The sequence below is a fragment of the Martes martes genome (genome assembly GCF_963455335.1).
Source record: "Martes martes genome assembly, chromosome: 17".
In the NCBI taxonomy this organism is placed as follows: domain Eukaryota; kingdom Metazoa; phylum Chordata; class Mammalia; order Carnivora; family Mustelidae; genus Martes; species Martes martes.
In genome coordinates, this window is record NC_137905.1 from 52,233,329 (window position 1) to 52,252,529 (window position 19,201).

The 19,201-nt window shown below is 52.6% G+C and overlaps 1 protein-coding gene across 5 annotated transcripts in view; it reads left to right on the forward strand.

Moving 5' to 3' along the window:
- Positions 1-19,201, forward strand: part of MYH14 (myosin heavy chain 14) — an 82,419-nt gene that overhangs the window by 47,550 nt on the left and 15,668 nt on the right. For all 5 annotated transcript variants that reach the window (XM_080827938.1, XM_080827936.1, XM_080827937.1 and 2 more), the window contains 13 exons: positions 577-708; positions 1,355-1,561; positions 4,315-4,452; positions 6,139-6,262; positions 6,855-7,026; positions 8,258-8,470; positions 8,997-9,141; positions 9,278-9,484; positions 11,224-11,328; positions 11,428-11,580; positions 12,769-13,017; positions 17,196-17,408; positions 18,495-18,707. In XM_080827938.1, the coding sequence (XP_080684064.1) occupies positions 577-708; positions 1,355-1,561; positions 4,315-4,452; positions 6,139-6,262; positions 6,855-7,026; positions 8,258-8,470; positions 8,997-9,141; positions 9,278-9,484; positions 11,224-11,328; positions 11,428-11,580; positions 12,769-13,017; positions 17,196-17,408; positions 18,495-18,707 (2,271 nt within the window). The remainder of the gene's footprint in view (positions 1-576; positions 709-1,354; positions 1,562-4,314; positions 4,453-6,138; positions 6,263-6,854; positions 7,027-8,257; positions 8,471-8,996; positions 9,142-9,277; positions 9,485-11,223; positions 11,329-11,427; positions 11,581-12,768; positions 13,018-17,195; positions 17,409-18,494; positions 18,708-19,201) is intronic.

The window sequence follows — 19,201 nt, forward strand, 5'->3', positions numbered from 1 at the left end:
CCCAGGCCTTGGGGGTGAGGGTTGACCCGCATCTCAGAGAAATATAAAATTACAGTCGCGATAAATGCCACCAGCTAGGGCAGAAGAGACTACGATTAGAGAAAGAACCAAGTAGAGTCGAGAGGAACCCAGCAGGAAGCCAGCCGTGGGACAACAATGATCAGAGCGAATCCCGCTCAGCAAGGGGGAGCATATCCTTTCGGTGTCGCCGACTCGAGTCACACCGCGGACAGTGCATCCCTCCCCCGGGCCGGGACTCGACTTTGAGGGACATTGAGTTACAAAACGGGCGGCGCCGTTATCTCGTCGCCCCCGGTTAGTTTAGCGAAGAAGGAACACATTTCGTGCCGGTGCTGCGGGCCTTTGCCTTGAGCTGTTCGAGGCTCTTCCTAGCGTCAGCTCATTCACCCATCGCGAAAACCCCCTGGCGCAGGGGCTGTTCCCATCCCGGATCGGTGGATGAGGACGCTGCCGTGCAGCTCCGGAGCTGCCGCCGGGGAGTTCCAGTGCTTACTCTGCTCCCGGGCCACGTGGAGCCCGCCGTTCCCACCCTTACCTTCCTCCTCCCCCGCCCAGGTGAAGCCGCTGCTGCAGGTGACCCGGCAGGACGAGGTGCTGCAGGCGCGGGCGCAGGAGCTGCAGAAAGTGCAGGAGCTGCAGCAGCAGAGCGCCCGCGAGGTGTGCGAGCTCCAGGGCCGCCTGACACAGGTAGGGGGCGGGGCCAGGGGCGGGGCCAGGGTGTGGGGGCGGGGCTCCTGACAGCCAGGGGTTCCTGCGGCTCCTAGATGCTCAGGGGGCTGGGCTCCGAGAGGGGCAGGACAGGGCCGGCCTTGTGGCGGGGCGGGCGGAGGGGAGGCAGGCGGCGAGCTTTCCATTGACCATGTTTTTCTGGTGTCTTCTAAGTAATGTTGAAGCAAAACCCTTTTTGAGCATTTTCCTGTTTGCTTTTACTGAGTTATTTCCTTTGGTTAGATTTCTAGGCGTAGGAGTGTTAAATGAAATGTGAGATGGTAGAAGGGCCTCTCCGGGGCTGTTTGGAGGGTGGCCTGGAGAGGGAGAGACTGGAGGTGGGGAGGCTGGGGAGGAGGCTAGAGAGAGTTCACTGGGAAAGGATAAGCCTCAAGCTGTGGGGAGAAGGGAGGTGGAGAGAGGGAGGCACCTAGGGGTCTGACTTGATGACTGTGGGGGGGGAGGGGGTTGAGGTCATCCTGAGATAGGGACCTGGAGGAAAGCCCTCCGGTCCCAAAGGTCAAAGCAAATCAGGAGGCAGGAGGCGGGAGGGACTCGGATTGCTCCATGGGGACTGCTCTGGGAGCACTGCCTGCTGAGTGCTGACCTCCCACCCTGTCCCCAGCTGGAAGAGGAGCGGGCCCGCCTGGCAGAACAGCTCCGAGCAGAGGCAGAGCTGTGTGCTGAGGCCGAGGAGACACGGGGGCGGCTGGCAGCTCGCAAGCAGGAGCTGGAGCTGGTGGTGACAGAGCTGGAGGCCCGCGTGGGCGAGGAGGAGGAGTGCAGCCGCCAGCTGCAGAGTGATAAGAAGAGGCTGCAACAGCATATACAGGTCTGGCCCCTATGAGGTACCCACAGGCCACCTCACCCCATGCCCTTCTGTCTACCCTGACAACCTTTCCTTCTCCAAACCATGTCTCATTGGGCCATGAATTTGCAGAAAACTCAAAGTGATTAAGCCCAAAGAATACTCCTTTGGTTCAAATAATGGAAGACTTGAGAATGTGTAAGCTTCAGGCATGGCTGGATCCAGGTGTTGAGATGATATCCTTTGTACTCTTTCTTTCTCCATTGGGTCCATTTGCCTCTAGGCTGCAGCATTCCCAGGCAGACCACCCTTCCTTGGTTCCCCTTCAAAATCCACTATGTGCTTTACCTCTCCACCCAGATGCTAAAGTTTCACCGACAGTATTCATCTGCATTTACATTTTATGATCTCTTCCCTTGATAAAAGTAGATCGAGGTACCCAAGTTATGCCAAACATACTTGAAAATTTTCCAGTGATTTAAGTGAGCGTCTGGTTTTAAATTTAAAATAAATAAAATTAAATAAGTTTGAAAATTCAGTTCCTCAGTCATACTGACCACATTTCAGGAGCTCGGTAAGGGTTTTAATCACCTCCTCTTTATCTGCACGTCGGGGAGGGATTTTGCCCTGTAGTTATGGAGGTGGCCTAACACCATGCCACAGAGAGCCACGCATGGGTTGCACTCAGGAATGAAATGAACAGGTCACAGCTGTGGGAGGCCAGCTTTGTAGTAACAGAAGGACGGGGTGACCTCTGGTTCCTACAGGGAGATGTGATGGGTTAGTTTGAATAACTCCAGGGCTGGCAGGTAGCTGAAGTCCACTCTGTTGGCAGAAGCTGGCCCTGTGCCTGGTCCCTGTGATATATACCGTTATGTGGCCGGTAGACCTCATCTGTGGGAGCAGAGCAGGAGGAGGAGGACATGTGGATAAGCCATTACAGATCCTCCCGATAGCAGGGAGCAAGGCAGCACCTAATACTGCCTCCTTTTTTTTTTCTAAAGATTTTAAAATATTTTTAAATTTTAAATATTTTAAAATATTTTTATGATATTTAAGTATTTAAATTTTTAAATATTTTAATATTTTTAAATATTTAAAATTTTAAATATTTTAACTTTTTTCATTTTAATTTTAAATATTTTATTTTTTTCAAGGAGTCATTTTTTTTATTTTATTTTTCAAAGATTTTATTTATTTATTTGACAGACAGAGATCACCAGGCAGAGAGGCAGGCGGAGAGACAGGGGAAAGCAGGCTCCCTGCTGAGCAGAGAGCCTGACGTGGGGCTCCATCCCAGGACACTGAGACCATGACTTGAGCCGAAGGCAGAGGCTTTAAGCCACTGAGCCACCCAGGCACCCCTAATTTTAAATATTTAAAAATTTTAAAATATATTTACTTGGGGGTGGGGAGCACAGAGAGAGAGGGAGAAACAGACTCTTGGCTGAGCAGAGAGCCCAATGTGGGGCTCAATCCCAGGACCCTGAGATCATGACCTGAGCTGAAGGCAGATGCTAATCCGACTGAACCACCCAGGTCCTCCCCCGTTTTTTTAAATTAATGTATTGGGGCACCTGGGTGGCTCAGTTGGTTGGGCATCTGACTCTTGATCTCACCTCATGTCTTGATCTCAGGGTCATAAGTTCGGGCCCTGTGTCAGGCTCCATGATGTGGAGTATACTTTAAAGAAAAAAGGAAGGGGCGCCTGGGTGGCTCAGTGGTTTAAAGCCTCTGCCTTTAGCTCAGGTCATGATCCCAGGGACCTGGGATCGAGCCCCACATCGGGCTCTCTGCCCAGCAGGGAGTCTGCTTCCTCCTCTCTCTCTCTCCGCCTGCCTCTCTGCCTACTTGTGATCTCTGTCAAATAAGTAAATTTTAAAAAAAAATTTTTTTTTAAAAAGTAAAGAAAAAAGAAAAAAAATTGAGGTATTATTGATATATAACATTAGTTCAGGTATACAACGTAATGATTCAATATTTGTATATATTGGCAAGTGATGTCCACAGTAAGTCAATATCTATCCCTTTACATAGTAACAAAAAAAACTTTTCTAGTGGTGTGAGCTTTTAAGATCTAGTCTCTCTGCAACTCTCAAATATATAATACAGTGCTAAAACCACAGTTGTACTCTCTATTACATCCCCTAGATTTATTTATTTTATAACTAGAAGTATGTACTTTTTGACCCCCCCCCACTTCAGTGACCCTCTCTTCCCCCCACAACCACTTGTCTCTTCTCTGTATCTGTGAGCTCGGTGTTTTGTGTGTTTTTGGTTTTGTTTTTTAGATTCCACACATGAGTGAGATCATAAGCTATTTGTCTTTCTCTGACTTCTCTCACCTAGCCCAATGCCCTTGACGTCCATCCACACTGTCATCCAATATCGAGTCTTAATTTCCAGTCCCGAGTCACATGTTGCCACGGGGGGCAGTGCCCATCTCTATGATGTGTTTATTTATTTTTATTGTTTATCATCTTCCCGCGCACACAGGAATGTCATTTCCATAAGGACAAAGATGTGTATCTATTTTCGGTGCCTAGAACAGGGCCTGGCACACACAGGGCCCTCAGGGAAGGCTCAGGGGAGAATGAAATGAATGAATGAAACAGGGAGACCAGTGAAGGTTTGCTCCTTCCCAATCTCGCCCAGAGTGTGGACCTGTCTGAGCCACAAGCCCTCGGGGTTTGGGACCGTCCCCTCCACCCTGTCCTTCCCATCGCACCCCAGTCCCCAGCCCCCGGATCCTCATCCCTGCCCCTGCCCCTCTCCAGGAGCTGGAGAGCCACCTCGAGGCCGAGGAGGGGGCGCGACAGAAGCTGCAGCTAGAGAAGGTGACCACGGAGGCGAAGCTGAAGAAATTTGAGGAAGACCTGCTCCTCTTAGAAGATCAGAATGCAAAGCTGAGCAAGGTCGGTGGCCTGTGGGACCCCAGGGGCAGGGGCGGTGGTGCATGGGGGGCACGTGGGTCTCTGCCTGTCCCCCAGCCGGTGCCACCTCTAGGGGTTCTCCGGCTCTCGGTCTCAGCTATGTCTCCCTTCCACCCTTGTTCGTCCGTCACACCTTCACTTCCCCTTTGTCACACCTTCCCCCACCGGTATTTTTGAGCAACTACTGTGTGTCATTACCCGTGGCTGGTAGATCATAAGACACGCCCCCCTACTCCAAGGCCACATGGCTGGAGACAACCACCATCTCATTACAGCCCGTCCTTCTGTGGGTCGGCCGGGGCTCGGCTGGGGCTCTCGGAGGCCGTCATCGTGACGTGGGGCCGAGTGCGGATGTCTGCGGTCTCGGTGCCCCTTCATGTGGCTTCTGTCCCCACTGTAGAGCCTGGGTTTCTTACATGGCAGCTCAGGGCTCTGAGAAGGCCAAGCGGAAGAGTCCAGGCCCCTTAAAGTATTAAGCCTGGAACTGACATGGCATCACTTGCACCCAATTCTATAGATCCAGGGGTTAGCAAACATCTTCTGTAAAAGGTCAGATAGCAAATATTTCACACGTTCCCAGCCCCTGTGTTTCTGTCTCGAGTGCTCAGTTCTGCCAACGTAGCGTGAAAGCAGCCACAGACAGTACATAATCGAATGCGTGTGACTGTGTCCCAATAAAACTTTATTTATAAAAATAGGTGGTGGGCCAGATTGGGCCCACACACCGTGGTTTGCAGACCACCGAGCTTAAAGCAGTCAGAGGCTCAGCCCAGGCTCAGCGGGTGGGAAATCGGACTCCGGTATTGAACTGACTGGAAAACCATCTGTGTCCTCACAGGGGGCTGGGGGAAAGGGATGCTAGATGAGACACCACAGAAGATAAATATAACCACACATTGTGACTTAATAATGAACTGTGAGAAAAGAACGGAAGACTATGGAGGGGGACGGGTCCCTCCCCTGTCCTCGGGGTAGTCAGGGCAGGCTTCTCGGAGACAATGATATCTGAGTTGAGAGGTCAAGGATGCACAGGGGTTTCCTCACAGAATGTTCCTTTTGGTACAATGGCTACTCCATTCTACACTCTTCTACTTCTTTCTTTTTAAGGGTAGTGTCAACGCACTATTGGTGTCCAGAACCACTCACAGTTTGAAAAGTACCGATCCAGGCCAGGGGCTTCTCAAAGGCTAACGTGCCCAGGAATCATATGGGGAGTTTGTTCTCATTCAGCGGGTCTGGGGCGGGGAGCCTGAGATGCAGCATTTCTTTTACAATCTCCCATTTGGTGCTGCTGCCCGTCCACAAACCTACCCTTGGAGGGACATGGAGCCAGAGCTCCAGGGAACTCAGCGGGTGGGCAAGGATGTTGGCCGCGGTCGGCAGTGTTGTTTGTAATGGCACACGGTCTGGAATGAACCTCAGCGCCCGTGAGGGGCATGGTGTGTTAGGGAATGCTGGGCTCCTCCTAAGAACGGGAGTCTACCCTGTAGTCCGGGGTGGGCCGGGTCTGCAGACCCGAGAGAATGGGGAAGGAAGGCTGGGGGTCGGGAGCGGGAGGCTCAGGGCAGGGTGGATGGAGGAGCTGAAATGCAGAGAACACCGCACCGGAGATGTGCGTTGGGGTCGGGGGGCGCCGCTCTGACCGCCCCCACCGCCCACCACCCTCAGGAGCGGAAGCTGCTGGAGGAGCGTCTGGCCGAGTTCTCGTCGCAGGCGGCTGAGGAGGAGGAGAAGGTCAAGAGCCTCAATAAGCTTCGACTCAAATACGAGGCCACGATTGCCGACATGGAGGGTGAGCGCCCCCGCCCGTGGGAAGCCGCGCTGCGCATGCTTGGGGTGGGGGTGGGGGGGGCGTTGAGGGAACCTCGCGAGCTGTGGAGGCTCGGCGGTCGGATCTGTTCAATGGGGCCAGGAAAGAAGGCTCCAGACAGATCGGGGGTCTTCCCAGCTCTTAGGTTGTTTCTGCTACTCTAAATGCAATCCTCCTGCTCTCTCCTCCGTGTCTTGGGGTCACTCTCTCTGTCTCTGACTGTCCCACTGACTCTTTCAGACGCATCGTTGCCTGGGTCCCTTGCTATTGACTCAGAAGCAGAAGCAGAAGGGAGAGAGCGCCAGGAGAAGGCTGTGCAGACAGAGGAGAGGACAGGGCAGTGACAGTCACTGAGCAGGAGCAGGGTGTCACTGGGGGGTGAGGAGGAGAGGACGGCACCCGGGGGTCGAGCCCAGGGTCGCAGAAGCGGAAAGAAGGGGCACAGGGAGATGCTGAGACACAGCTTCACCCCTCCCCCACCCCAGCCAGTGCCAGGGGCGGGGCCGCGGGTGTCGGGGAGCTGCTGGGTGTGGGGTCCGGAGCCCTTCTGCATGGCCCCCACGCCCGCCCCCAGACCGCCTACGGAAGGAGGAGAAGGGCCGCCAGGAGCTGGAGAAGCTGAAGCGGCGGCTGGACGGGGAGAGCTCGGAGCTGCAGGAGCAGATGGCCGAGCAGCAGCAGCGCGGGGAGGAGCTGCGCGCCCAGCTGGGCCGCAAGGAGGAGGAGCTGCAGGCGGCCCTGGCCAGGTGCGCGGTGGGGGTGGGGGACAGCGGGGACCCTGCGCGGTGCACCGTCCACAGGGCACGGCCCGCCAGAGGGGGGGCGCCGCGGGGAGAGTCCGCCAGCGCGCACGCGCCCCAGCCCCGCTGAGTCGCAGTGTCCCCTTCTGTAACCTGGACCTGGCGAGAGTTCCAAGCCCGCCAGGTTAAGGGAAGAGTGAAAGGGGGCCTCACATGTCCAGTAACTAGCCCAGTTCAGGGGTCGGAATAGGGGATCAGCTGTGATTTCAGAAGCGCTCCAGCCATGAAAGGAGTCGGATCATTATGGTTACAGCCAGTCGCAATTATGGAGCACCTACTGTGTGCGCCCCGTGTTATGAATGCCTTCCCCCGCCCCCCACCCCCTCTGAGAGCCCTTGATTACTGGTGCAGCTCAACGTAAATGTTGGTGTGGAAAAATGTGTGTCTTAAAATCAGCGATGCGCCAGGTGTGTGTGTGGTTAAAAACCTGCACCCTAGTCTGACTTCTGGGTTCAAGCCCTGGGCCCGCCCCTTTCTGGGCACATGACCTCACCCAAGTGCCATCGACCTCCCTAGCCAATTTCTTCATTTGTGAAATGGGGAGATTTTGAAGGTATTCCTAAGGCTATTATGGGGATGAAATCTGCAAGTGCTTTTAAAGGACGCTTGGGGGGCTCAGTCTGTTAAGCATTTGCCTTTGGCTCAAGTCATCATCCCAGGGTTCTGGTATCAAGCCCCAGGGTGGCTTCCCTGATCGGTCTGGAGAGTAGGGGACCCAAACCCCAGTCTGCATGATTCCATGAGCAATTTAAACCCTCAGTCACTGCTGCCCCTCAGTTCAGCTTCTCTTTGCAAGAGGCTGTGTCTCCTTGGGGTCATGAAGCCAACCAGATGCTGGGGGCAGCTCTTCCACTCGCTGACCGTGTGACCTGGGCCAGGACTTTCCCACTCTGTACATCAGTTTTCTCAGTGTGGTCTTTAAATGAGATAATTAAGTAAAGGGTCCCCTGTGGCAGGGGCTCGGTACGTGTCCCTGTGATTACTCTTGGTGTCATCCCCATTTTACAGCCGAGGAAATTGAGGCTCGGGGTAGTGAGGCATGTGCCCAAGGGCAGAGCTGGGATTTCAGCCCAGAATGGGCCACCCCCAAATCCACACCTGGCCTCCCCGCCCCTAGAAATCATCTCTGCCCTTCACCTGCCCCCGTACCAACTCCATAGTCCTTGTCCACCCCCAGGGTGGAGGAGGAGGGCGGCGCCCGGGCCCTGCTGCTCAAATCCCTGCGGGAGGCGCAAGCGGGACTGGCTGAAGCCCAGGAGGACCTGGAGGCCGAGCGGGCGGCCAGGGCCAAGGCAGAGAAGCAGCGCCGGGACCTGGGCGAGGAGCTGGAGGCGCTGCGGAGCGAGCTGGAGGACACTCTGGATTCCACCAATGCACAGCAGGAGCTCCGGTGAGGCAGCCGGCAGAGCCTGGGCGTGGGCTGGGTGCTGCACAGAGAGAGGAGAAGGGCTTTGGAACGAGCCCCCCATCCACACGGAGGTTTAGCCTTTCACCAGTTGTCTATCCAGTATTGGCTCTACAGCTCGGCCAGGCTGGGGACAGAGATTCATCAGACCCAGGCGTTTCCATCAGTGACTCCCGGTCTGGGGGAGGCAGAGTCGGGCAAAGGGACCCAATCCAGAACAAAGTGTGCTTTAAGGGAGCAGCACAGGACATTGTGGATGATAAGAGTGAGCTCCTAAACCATGTCTATGGGAGGAGGTCCAGGAAGACTTCCTTGAGAAAGGGTCTTTTGAATAAGGTTTTGAAAGGTGAATAGGAGTTCACCCTTAAAGCCACACTCCTCCCTAGGTTACCGCCTAGATCCCCTGGGAATATAGAACGAGGTCCTCATCCCTGAAGGGAAACAATAAAAGGAGGCTCATCCCCAAAGTCCCTCCTTTCTCTATTCTGAAATTGTGTTCCCTCCACAAAAGGTCCAAGAGGGAACAGGAGGTGACAGAGTTGAAGAAGGCTTTGGAAGAGGAGACGCGTATTCATGAAGTGGCAGTTCAGGAACTGAGGCAGCGCCATGGCCAGACGCTGGGCGAGCTGACGGAGCAGCTGGAACAGGCCCGGAGGGTGGGTTGGGACGGGAACGGGGGGCTTGCGGGGGGGCTGGCAGAGGGAACAGCCAGTGCCAAGGCCCTGAGGCAGGAGGGTGCCCGGTCCAGTTGAGGGAGGAGGCATTAATCTTTACTTGTCTCTCCCTTGCCAGAGCAAAGGGACCTGGGAGAAGACCCGGTTGGCCCTGGAGACTGAAGTGTCAGAGCTGCGGTCGGAGCTGAGCGGCCTGCAGGCCTCACGGCACGAGGGCGAGCAGCGCAGACGCCGCCTGGAGTCCCAGCTGCAGGAGGCGCAGGGCCGGGCTGGGGACGGGGAGCGGGCCCGAGCGGAGGCTACGGAGAAGCTTCAACGAGTCCAGGTGAGTGGGGCGGCCAGGGCAGGGACCCTCGGTGGGCTTCCGTTTGGTCCACAGCAGCCCTGTTGTCCCTTCCAGCTGTTCCAACATGATCACGCACGGGTAGCTAGGATTCCGGGAGCACTTACTGTATACCAGATATCCTGTGTATTTCACTAAATCTTTCTGACTCTCCTAATATTGTTCCCCTTGTACATATGAGGAAACTGAGGCCCAGAGACCCGAAACTGATCGTCTGAGATCCCTCAGAGCCAAAACTCGAACCCAGGGATGCCTGATTCTATAGCTCTTAACCCTACCATGAGCCCCCACCCTCCAAGAAGCCTTAAATAATCTGTATTCTGATAAAAAAAAAAAAAGCCTAGTGTGGACACATGCAACTGTGTGGGGATGATATCATACTGTGACTGTTAAAAGAAATGTGGGCTTTTACATTTTAATTTTATTATGTTTCTTTAGATGGCCGATACTTATATGTTACCGAAAATACAAAGAAGCAGAAAGAATGAAGGAAAAAACCGACTTTTAAAAAAATAATTTGTTTTTAAGTAATCTCTACACCCAATACGGGGCTCGAACTCACAACCCCGAGATCAAGAGTCGAATGCTCAACTGACTAAGCCAGCCAGGGGCCCCAGGAAGAATGATTTTTAATTGTCCAGTTCCTCCAGGGGAAAACACGATGACAGTTAGTTTCCAGATTAAAATGCTGTATTAGTTAGGGTGAAAGCTAAGCTGCCGTTTAGCAAAGGCATCCCAGAATCCATCAGCTTAAGTAAAAGACGTGTCTTTCCCTCTGGAGAAAGAGACTCAGGGTAAGCAGTGAAGGCCAGCAGGATAAGATCCAGGTTCCTTGGCCTTGTCATGCCACTGTCCCTGAGAGCATCGCCCTCACCTTCAAGTCAAATCTGGATTATGGGCACATCCATGCTCCTGCTTAGAAAGGGGATAGAGAGGGAGTGACAAAATTTGCATACATCCCTTTGCTTATATCCCATTGGCTGCCACCTAACTACATGATCACAGCTAGCTACAAAGGAGCCTGGGAAATGTAGTTTCTAGCTGACAGCCACAGGCCTAGTGAATAGACTATCATAGTGGGACCATGGAAGAGTGGATCTGGGGGGACAGCCAGGGTCTGCCCCAAATGAAGTCATGCTAGCCAGCGGTCACTGTACTAAATGTTTTACATATCACACACAGAAGAGTGACACCAGAAGTAGAGTTTGGGGGCTGATAGCAGGAGTTCCAGCACTAGAAGTTTCTTCATTGATAGACGTGTTCTGTATTTGTGCAATCTACTTGGCCCCCAAATACTCAGAATGTAGGGAGCAAAGCTGAGGAGGTGCATTTTTACTTTTATTTAATTTTAAATTTAAGTAGTCATGTACAGCTGGTAGCCACCATATTGGACAATACAGCCATAGAGCCATCCTGCCTGGCTCAGTCCCACCTCTGGTAGCTGTGTCATCTTGGGCAAATTTCCTAACCTTTCTCTGCCTCAGCTTCCCTTTATGTCAACTGGGAATAGTGCTATTGGTGTGTGAAACCAGTGGGTTTCCTTCCCCTGGAGAGCGAGGGCCATATGGGAGCTCTGCGTTTAACTGTTTGAGGAACCACAGGGCTGGTTTCCCCACTTGACATCATCGCCACCAGCCCAGTGTGGCAGGGATTTGAGGGGAGACGAGCGGGTGGGGTCAGCTGGGTGGAAGCCGCCATTGGAAGGCGCCCCTTCCCCGCAGGCTGAACTGGAGAACATGTCTGCAGCCCTGAGTGAGGCCGAGTCCAAAGTCATCCGGCTGAGCAAGGAGCTGGGCAGCTCGGAGACCCAGCTACACGACACCCAGGTGAGGCCAGCGCCCCCCGCCCTACACCCAGCCCCTCCCCCCCATGCCGCCATACCCTCCGCCATCACCTGTCCTCCACTCCCCCTCCCCCATCTGCAGGAGATGCTGCAGGAGGAGACCAGGGCGAAGCTGGCCTGCGGGTCCCGGGCGCGAGCCCTGGAGGCTGAGGTGGTAGGGCTGCGGGAGCAGCTGGAGGAGGAGGCGGTCGCCAGGGAGCGGATGGCCCGCGAGCTGCAGACTGCCCAGGCCCAGGTGAGCCGTCCTGGAGGGTGACCTCGAGGGGCCTCCAGTCCCAACCCGCTCCCCCCGGGTTCCCCAGCGTGGGGATGGCACCATTGCCCACCTGGCCCTAGGCCAGATCCCCGGGAGACCCCCATTCTCATCTCTGATTGTCCCTCAGCCCGCAGCCTGTCGGTTCAGACCCCACACTCCTCCCCCGACTCTTGTCTCACTTGGCATCCACACAGACCTAGGCCCGCTCAGGCCTCATCCTTGCCTCCAGTTTCTCCCCTCCCAGCTCATCCTCCCCACGGTCTTCCTGCCACAGAGCTGCCCCTGCTCCTTCCCCCCTCACAGCCCTCCCTGGCTCCCAGTGCCCCCAGGATAGAGCCTGTGCCTCTCAGCTGTGCCTCTGCTGGCCCTTCCGCGTCGTTAGCTCTGTTGATCTCTCACCTCCTTCCACGTCACACAAGAAAACCCTTTTCATTCTTCAGGACTCAATGCCAGCCTCTCCTGTCGCGGGAGGTCCCTCACCCGCCCCACTCGGAGCTCCCACACCCTTTTTCCTCCTTGTCCCCATTCCAGTCACCTTGGGCTGGAACTCTCTCTGCCCGTAGGTCTCCCCCCACCCCCAACCAGAATAGGAGCTCCTTGAAAGTGGGACCCGCTCTGAGTTAGATCTTGGTCTACAGCACAGGCCAGCCTAGAGCCTGACATATAGGACGCCTGGAGAAATGCCTCTTGAATGCACGAGTGCTGAATGCATGCCTGAAAATACCCTTCTTCAACTGACAGACTCCTATGCATACTTCAAGACCCATCTCAAATGCCCCCTTCTCCAGGAAGTCTCTCTTGGATGTTCTAAGCAGATTCTAGATTCCTGCTGTGGGCCCTCACGGCTCCCGTGCTTCTCCTGCCTTAGCCTCCGCCACCCTGGCCATTATGCTCAGTTCCCCCCCCTTAGAAGGGGGGTTCCCCCAGCCAGGGTCTAGGTCCCATTCATCTTCTGGGTCCCAGTGGGAGTAATTTTCATCTCTGGAAGAAGCTGAGGTTCACAGAACTCGCAACCACAACCCTATCCCAAGGTAGAAGAACCCAGTGCGAGTCACCTCCCTCCTCTGGCCTCAGTCTCCTCCTCTGGGAAGTAGGGCACTACCAGCTCACACCTTGGTTGCAGCCATGACTGCCCCCCACCCTCTGTCTCCTCCGTCCCCCACCCAGCTGTCAGAGTGGCGGAGGCGCCAGGAGGAAGAGGCGGGAGCGCTGGAAGCAGGGGAGGAGGCGCGGCGCCGGGCCACCCGCGAGGCCGAGGCCCTGACCCAGCGCCTAGCAGAGAAGACAGAGGCGGTCGAGCGGCTGGAGCGGGGCCGCCGGCAGCTGGGGCAGGAGTTGGACGATGCGCTCATGGACCTGGAGCAGCAGCGGCAGCTCGTGAGCGCGCTGGAGAAGAAGCAGCGCAAATTCGACCAGGTGGGGCCCCTCAGCTTGTGTGTGGGGGGGGAGTTGGGACGCTCTGTCATTCTTCTGCAGTCATTGCAATTGGGTGACATGCGGCCTCACAGCTGAGCTATGAACGTGGGAGAACCCTCGGGCAAGATGCTTCTTCGCTCTAAGCCTCTGTCAGATAAGACCCCCATCCATCCTGCTTTATGACTCTTGTCCCAAAATAATTCTTGGTAGGGCCCACTTTTTTTTTTTGAGAGAGAGAGAGAGAGAGATAACTGACATGTGAGCAGGGGGAGGGACATAGGAGAGGGAGAGAGAGAACCTCAAGCAGGCTCCACGCTCTGCACAGAGCCTGATGCAGGGCTTGATTCCTGGACCCTGAGATCATAACCTGAGCCAAAAGCAAGAGTCAGAGGCTTAACTGACTGAGCCACCCAGGTGCCCTGATCGTGTACCTACTCTTACTCCCCAAGATACCCTCAAGGTGCACCAGGGCGTGCTAACCAGGAATAAACGAAATAACACATCTTGCTGCTGTTGCTGGCTCACTGTGTAGCTCAGGCAAGCTGCTTTTCCCATTTCAGCCTCAGTTTGCCCACCTAGGAAATGGGGATAGTATTAAGCATCTGGCAATCTGAGGATGAAATAAAAATCATAGGACCCCACAGCATTAGGAACCATCAGGCAACCCTGAGGTTCAAATCCCAGCTCGGCTCCTCCTGGCTGTGTGTGGCTTGGGTGAATTGCCCAATGTCTCTGTGCCTTATTTTCTTCATCTAGAAGATGGGAGAGTCATTACTTTTGCCTTCATTTTTGAAGGATTTATCATTGGCTCTTGATTTCTAGGCAAAGAGTTTATGCTTTAAGCCCTTTGAAGAGGTCATTCCATTTTCTGTGGCCTCCATTGTTTCAGATGAAAAGTTTGCAGTCATTCAAATCCTGTGTTTTTTATAGGGAATATATGTTTTCTTAGCTGGTTTACATTTTTTTTTTCTCTCTATCTTTGGTGTTTAGCAGTTTGGCTATGATATATCCAGCTGTGGGCTTTTGAATTTATCCCACAGCTGTGGCTTGTGTTTTTGATCAAATGTGGAATTTTCAGCCATTATGTCTTAAATGTCTTTTCTGTCCCATTCTCTCTCTTTTCTCTTCTTTTCAGACTCCCAGCACACGTATGTTTGACCACTTAATACTGTACCATTGATTATCATGGCTCTATTTGTTTCTCCTAGAACTTTATATAAATACTTCTCATATAAATCCTTTTGATTGGGTTCTTTCACTCAGAATTATTTTGAGATTCATCCATGTTTTTGCATGGATTAATAATTCATTCCTTGGGGGCACCCGGCTGACTCCGGTGGTGGAGCGTGCAACTCTTGATCTCAGGGTCGTGAGTTCGAGCCCCACATTGGGGGTAGACATAACTTAATAAAAAAATTTATTTTAGTAATTATTTACTCCTTTTTTTATTGCTGATAAAAAGCCACATTTAAAAAAAATATTTTTCTATCTATTCGGCAGAGACAGACACAGTGAGAGAGGGAACACAAACAGGGGAAGTGGGAGAGGGAGAAGCAGGCTTCCCACTGAGCAGAGAGCCTGATGCTCTGGGATCATGACCTGAGCCAAAGGCAGACGCTTAACAACTGAGCCACCCAGGCACCCCTCAATAGACCACATTTTGAAGACCATTAACTGGTTGTACATTTGAGTTGTTTCTAATTTTGGGCTATTATGAATAAAACCTTAGTCTTTCTAATGGGATGTGGTGGTTTGAATTCGCATTTCCCTGATGAACAATGACATTGAGTATCTTTCATGTGTTTATTTGCCCTGTATACCTCTTGGGTGAAGTGTCTGTTCAAAGCTTCTGTCCATTTTTTAAAATTGGGTTGTTTCCTTTCTTTGTTTTGTTTTTGGGGTGGGGGTTGCTTCTTTTATTATTGAACTGTGAAAGTTCTTTATATATGGTGAATACAAGTTCTTTAGCAGATGTATCGCTTTGCAGTTATTTTTGTCCTGTCTGTGGCTTGACTTTTTACTCTTCATGGACTCTTTCAAAGAGCAAGAGGTTTGAATTTTGATGAAGTCCTATTTATTAATTTGTCACTTTGTGGGCTCTGCTTGTTAGAGTTGTGTCTGAGGAGACTTTGCCTAACCCAAGGTCACGGAGGTTTCTTATATTTTTTCCAGAAATTTTCTACTTTGCAGTTTCATATTTAGATCTGTGATCCATTTGGGGTTAATTTGTTTATATTGCGCTCTCATGGCTCCAAATTAATTTTTTATATATGGCTACTGAATTGTTCAAACATGGCTAGAAAGACTCTAACTGACTCATTCCTTGCATTAAAAATCAGGGAGTGACAGTTGTCCAATCTTCCTTCTCTTTCAAAGTTGTTCTGCTTCTTCCAGGTCCTTTGTATTTCCACATGTATTCTAGAATCTGTTGTCAGTTTCCACACACAGAAAGGAAATCCTCTTGTTTGGGAGTGTGTTGAATCTACAGATTAATCTGGGAATAACTGACATCCTAATAATACCGATTTCTCACCTAGGGACATGATACATGTGCCCATTGATTTAGATCTTTACTTTTGGTACTTGAAAAATTTTTTAATTTATTCACTGATAGAAAGAGAGAAGGGGAAAGCACAAGCAGGGGGAGTGGCTGGCAGAGGCAGAGAGAGAAGCAGACTCCCTGCAGGACCCTGGGATCATAACCCGAGCTGAAGGCAGACATTTAACCAACCAAGCCACCCAGGTGCCCCCTTTTAGTACTTAAAAGTATACATCTTTCATATCTTTCATCAGATTTATTTCCAACCATTTCATATTGTCAGTGCTTTTTTAATTGGTTCTGGTTTGGGCACCTGGCTGGCTTAATCAGACGAGTGTGGGACTCTTGATCCCGGAATCGTGAGTTTGAGTCCCACACTGGATACAGAGATTACTTAAATTAAGCAGTTCTGGTTTTTATTTCAGTTTCTGATTACCACTATATAGAAATACAGTAGATTTTTATGTATTGATCTTGTATCCTACAATTTATTACCTAAATTCACTTATGAGTGTTAGTAAGTTTTTTAAAATAGATTTCATTGGATTTTCTATATTGGTGACCCTGTTTTCTATGAATGAAGACAGTTTCACATCTTCCTTTACTTTTTCTTCCCCTTTTCTGTGGGTCTCCAAATACCTGTGTGTTTGACTGCTTGATGCTGCCTTGCAGGTTATTATAGCTCTGTTAATTTTTTAGTCTTTTTACCTCCCCCCCCCCATTTAGATCATTTCTATCAACACCTGCTCTCAAGTTTACTGGTTCTTCTGATGTGTCCAGTCTGCTCTCAGTTTCCTCCAATGACTTTTTGATTTCAGATATCATGTCCTGGCCTGTCTTTCTTTCTTTCTTTCTTTCTTTAAGATTTTATTTATTTATTTGACAGACAGAGATCACAAGTAGGCAGAGAGGCAGGCAGAGAGAGAAGGGGAAGCAGGCTCCCTGCTGAGCAGAGAGCCTGACGTGGGGCTCAATCCCAGGACCCTGAGATCATGACCTGAGCTAAAGGCAGAGGCTTTAACCCACTGAGCCACCCAGGTGCCCCAGTCCTGACCTTTCTAATTGGTTCTGTTTTAGTTTCAAATCCCTCCTGAAATAACCGTGGGTCTTTACCCACCATATCCATCTGGTCCTGAAATTTATTAATCTTCTTTAAAGTCCTTGTGTGATGATTCCAGTGTCAGCGTGGAGGTTATCTGTTGGTCTGTTTCCATGGACTGTTTCTTCTCTTGACTGTGAGCCCTGTTCTCTTCCCTTTGGGCAGGTCTTGCAAGTTTTAGTATTGTTAATTTCTGTGTCTTTAAAAAAAAAAACAAAAAAACAAAAAAAAACAGCCAGGGTTGAAGTACATTTTAAAAATGATGTACACATTTTTGGTACCACTACCCCAGGAGGAAGAAACACCCTTTCCTCTGCTGCATTTCTAGAGTGAGGGGCTGCTCAGTTTGATCCACTCAGAAGTTGGGCTCCTCTGGGACACAGTTGCGACTTTAATCCCTCTACCTCCCTCTTGTGTCTCTGCCTTTGTCTCTCTCTCTCTCTCTCTCTCTCTGTCCCTGGTTGCTCCCTCTTCCCCGTCCACTTGTACACTCCCTTCAGCTAATCTGTTTCCCCCACCCCCTCTCCCTCACCCCGGAAGCTCCTAGCAGAGGAGAAGGCTGCTGTCCTGCGGGCGGTGGAGGAACGTGAGCGGGTCGAGGCAGAGGGCCGGGAGCGCGAGGCTCGGACCCTGTCACTGACACGGGCGCTGGAAGAGGAGCAAGAAGCACGGGAGGAGCTGGAGCGGCAGAACCGGGCCCTGCGGGCGGAGATGGAAGCGCTGCTGAGCAGCAAGGATGATGCTGGCAAGACGGTGAGCGGGGACCCCCACTCTCCAACGTATACCTGTGGGCTGCCACAGGCACCACTGATGGTGTGTGGCCCATAGCCACGTGCGTGCTCTCATGCACGGAACATGAAGAGAACCAACCATCACAGCGACGTGTTCATGCCCAGCCCGGAATGGGAGGAGAGCCCCTTACCAAACGTGTACTCCCATGACCTACACAGAGCGTGAGGAGACTCTTCCACCAAACATACATGTTCACACATGCAGGAAGTAAGGAAGGCCATTCATCAGCATGCATGCTGACGTACAGATACACAGAATCATCCAGAGGACATGAAGAGAATTTACCACAACGTAACAGCCTGAGAACCGTGCCCCAGACATGAGTTTCTGCCCATGCACAAAGGCACATAAGCTCGTGTTAAATGATCACTGTGACTAAGGCTGAGTCAGGGAGGGGCTCAGGACCAGCAGCGTGGGTAACAGAGAGGTCCCAACAGGCCAAGGGACACTTCTCTGGGAAGGTGACAGTTAAAGGAGAGGCATGGGGGCGGGGGGGGAGTGGTTCTCAGAATTCATAAGCCCAGGTCTGCTTTCACAGGGTGTTTGGAATTTTAATTTACAACTTCCCGGAAGGTCTGAGAAAAGAAATCACAGGAGATAGTGGGATGGCGTGATCCTGGGGGGTCCAGCACAAATCAGCACTCAAGGCTGGCGTGACACACCTTCAAGCCACATCCACACAGGATGTCCCTGAAGAAGCCCCTTAGTGAAGTGAGCTCATGATGCAAAAATCTCAAAACCTGTGAGGAAGTTCTCTACCATGAGCGAGAGTCAGCCGAGCTAGCTCACACTTGAACTGGACTCTCAAGGGCTTGGGATCACAGAACTTGTGTGCAGAGGCTACTAATGAAATGTTTTAGGAGGATTCAGAATGAGACACATGGTAAGTTGCTGACGGGGAAATGGTGAATGAATGATCGAACCAGAATGTGCACATCACCTTGACCATCAAAGCTTCCCTCACTCTGTCCTAGGATAAAGCTAGGATCCTGGCCTCCCTCTCCCCGTGCCCCCGGTGCCCAGAGCTCACCCTCCTGTCCCCACCAGGCCCATGAGCAGGAGCGATCCCGCCGGGCGGCAGAACAGATAGCCAGCGACCTGCGAGCACAGGTGACGGAGCTGGAAGACGAGCTGACGGCCGCCGAGGACGCCAAACTGCGGCTGGAAGTGACCCTGCAGGCTCTCAAGGCCCAGCAGGAGCGCGACCTGCAGAGCCGGGATGAGGCTGGCGAGGAGAGGCGGAGGCAGCTGGCCAAGCAGGTGTGGGCTCCCATCCGTCTGGGAGGGCTCTGGTGCCTGCAGGCTAACAGAGGGGCCAAGAAAGCCTCACTCACCTCCCTGCTGCTCCAAGTTGCTTCCCCAGGCCCTCCTGCTGCCCAGCCCATTTACCCACCAGAACCCGTGAACTCACACACATGTCCCGTTGTCCGACTGACATACCCAATCGGACATCATCACCAGACCATTCACCCAGCATCTCCCTGGGCATCCGCACAGCCCCCCACCCACGCACAGCCTACACAACAGCACCGCTGCTTCTCCACCCACCCAGCTGCCCCCTTTCCAGCAATTTCCTCTCCCCAGCCCCCAGCCTGCCCAAGTGCTCCTCCATCGCTCAAGGACCAGCTCCTCTGCACCCCCTTCAACCGCAGCCTTCCTCGCCCGTTCATGTACTCATCCCCCTCTCCCTGGGCTCCGCAACGTCCACTCATGGCTTGGCCAGTGGAGGGACGTCCAGTGCTCTGCAGCCGGCT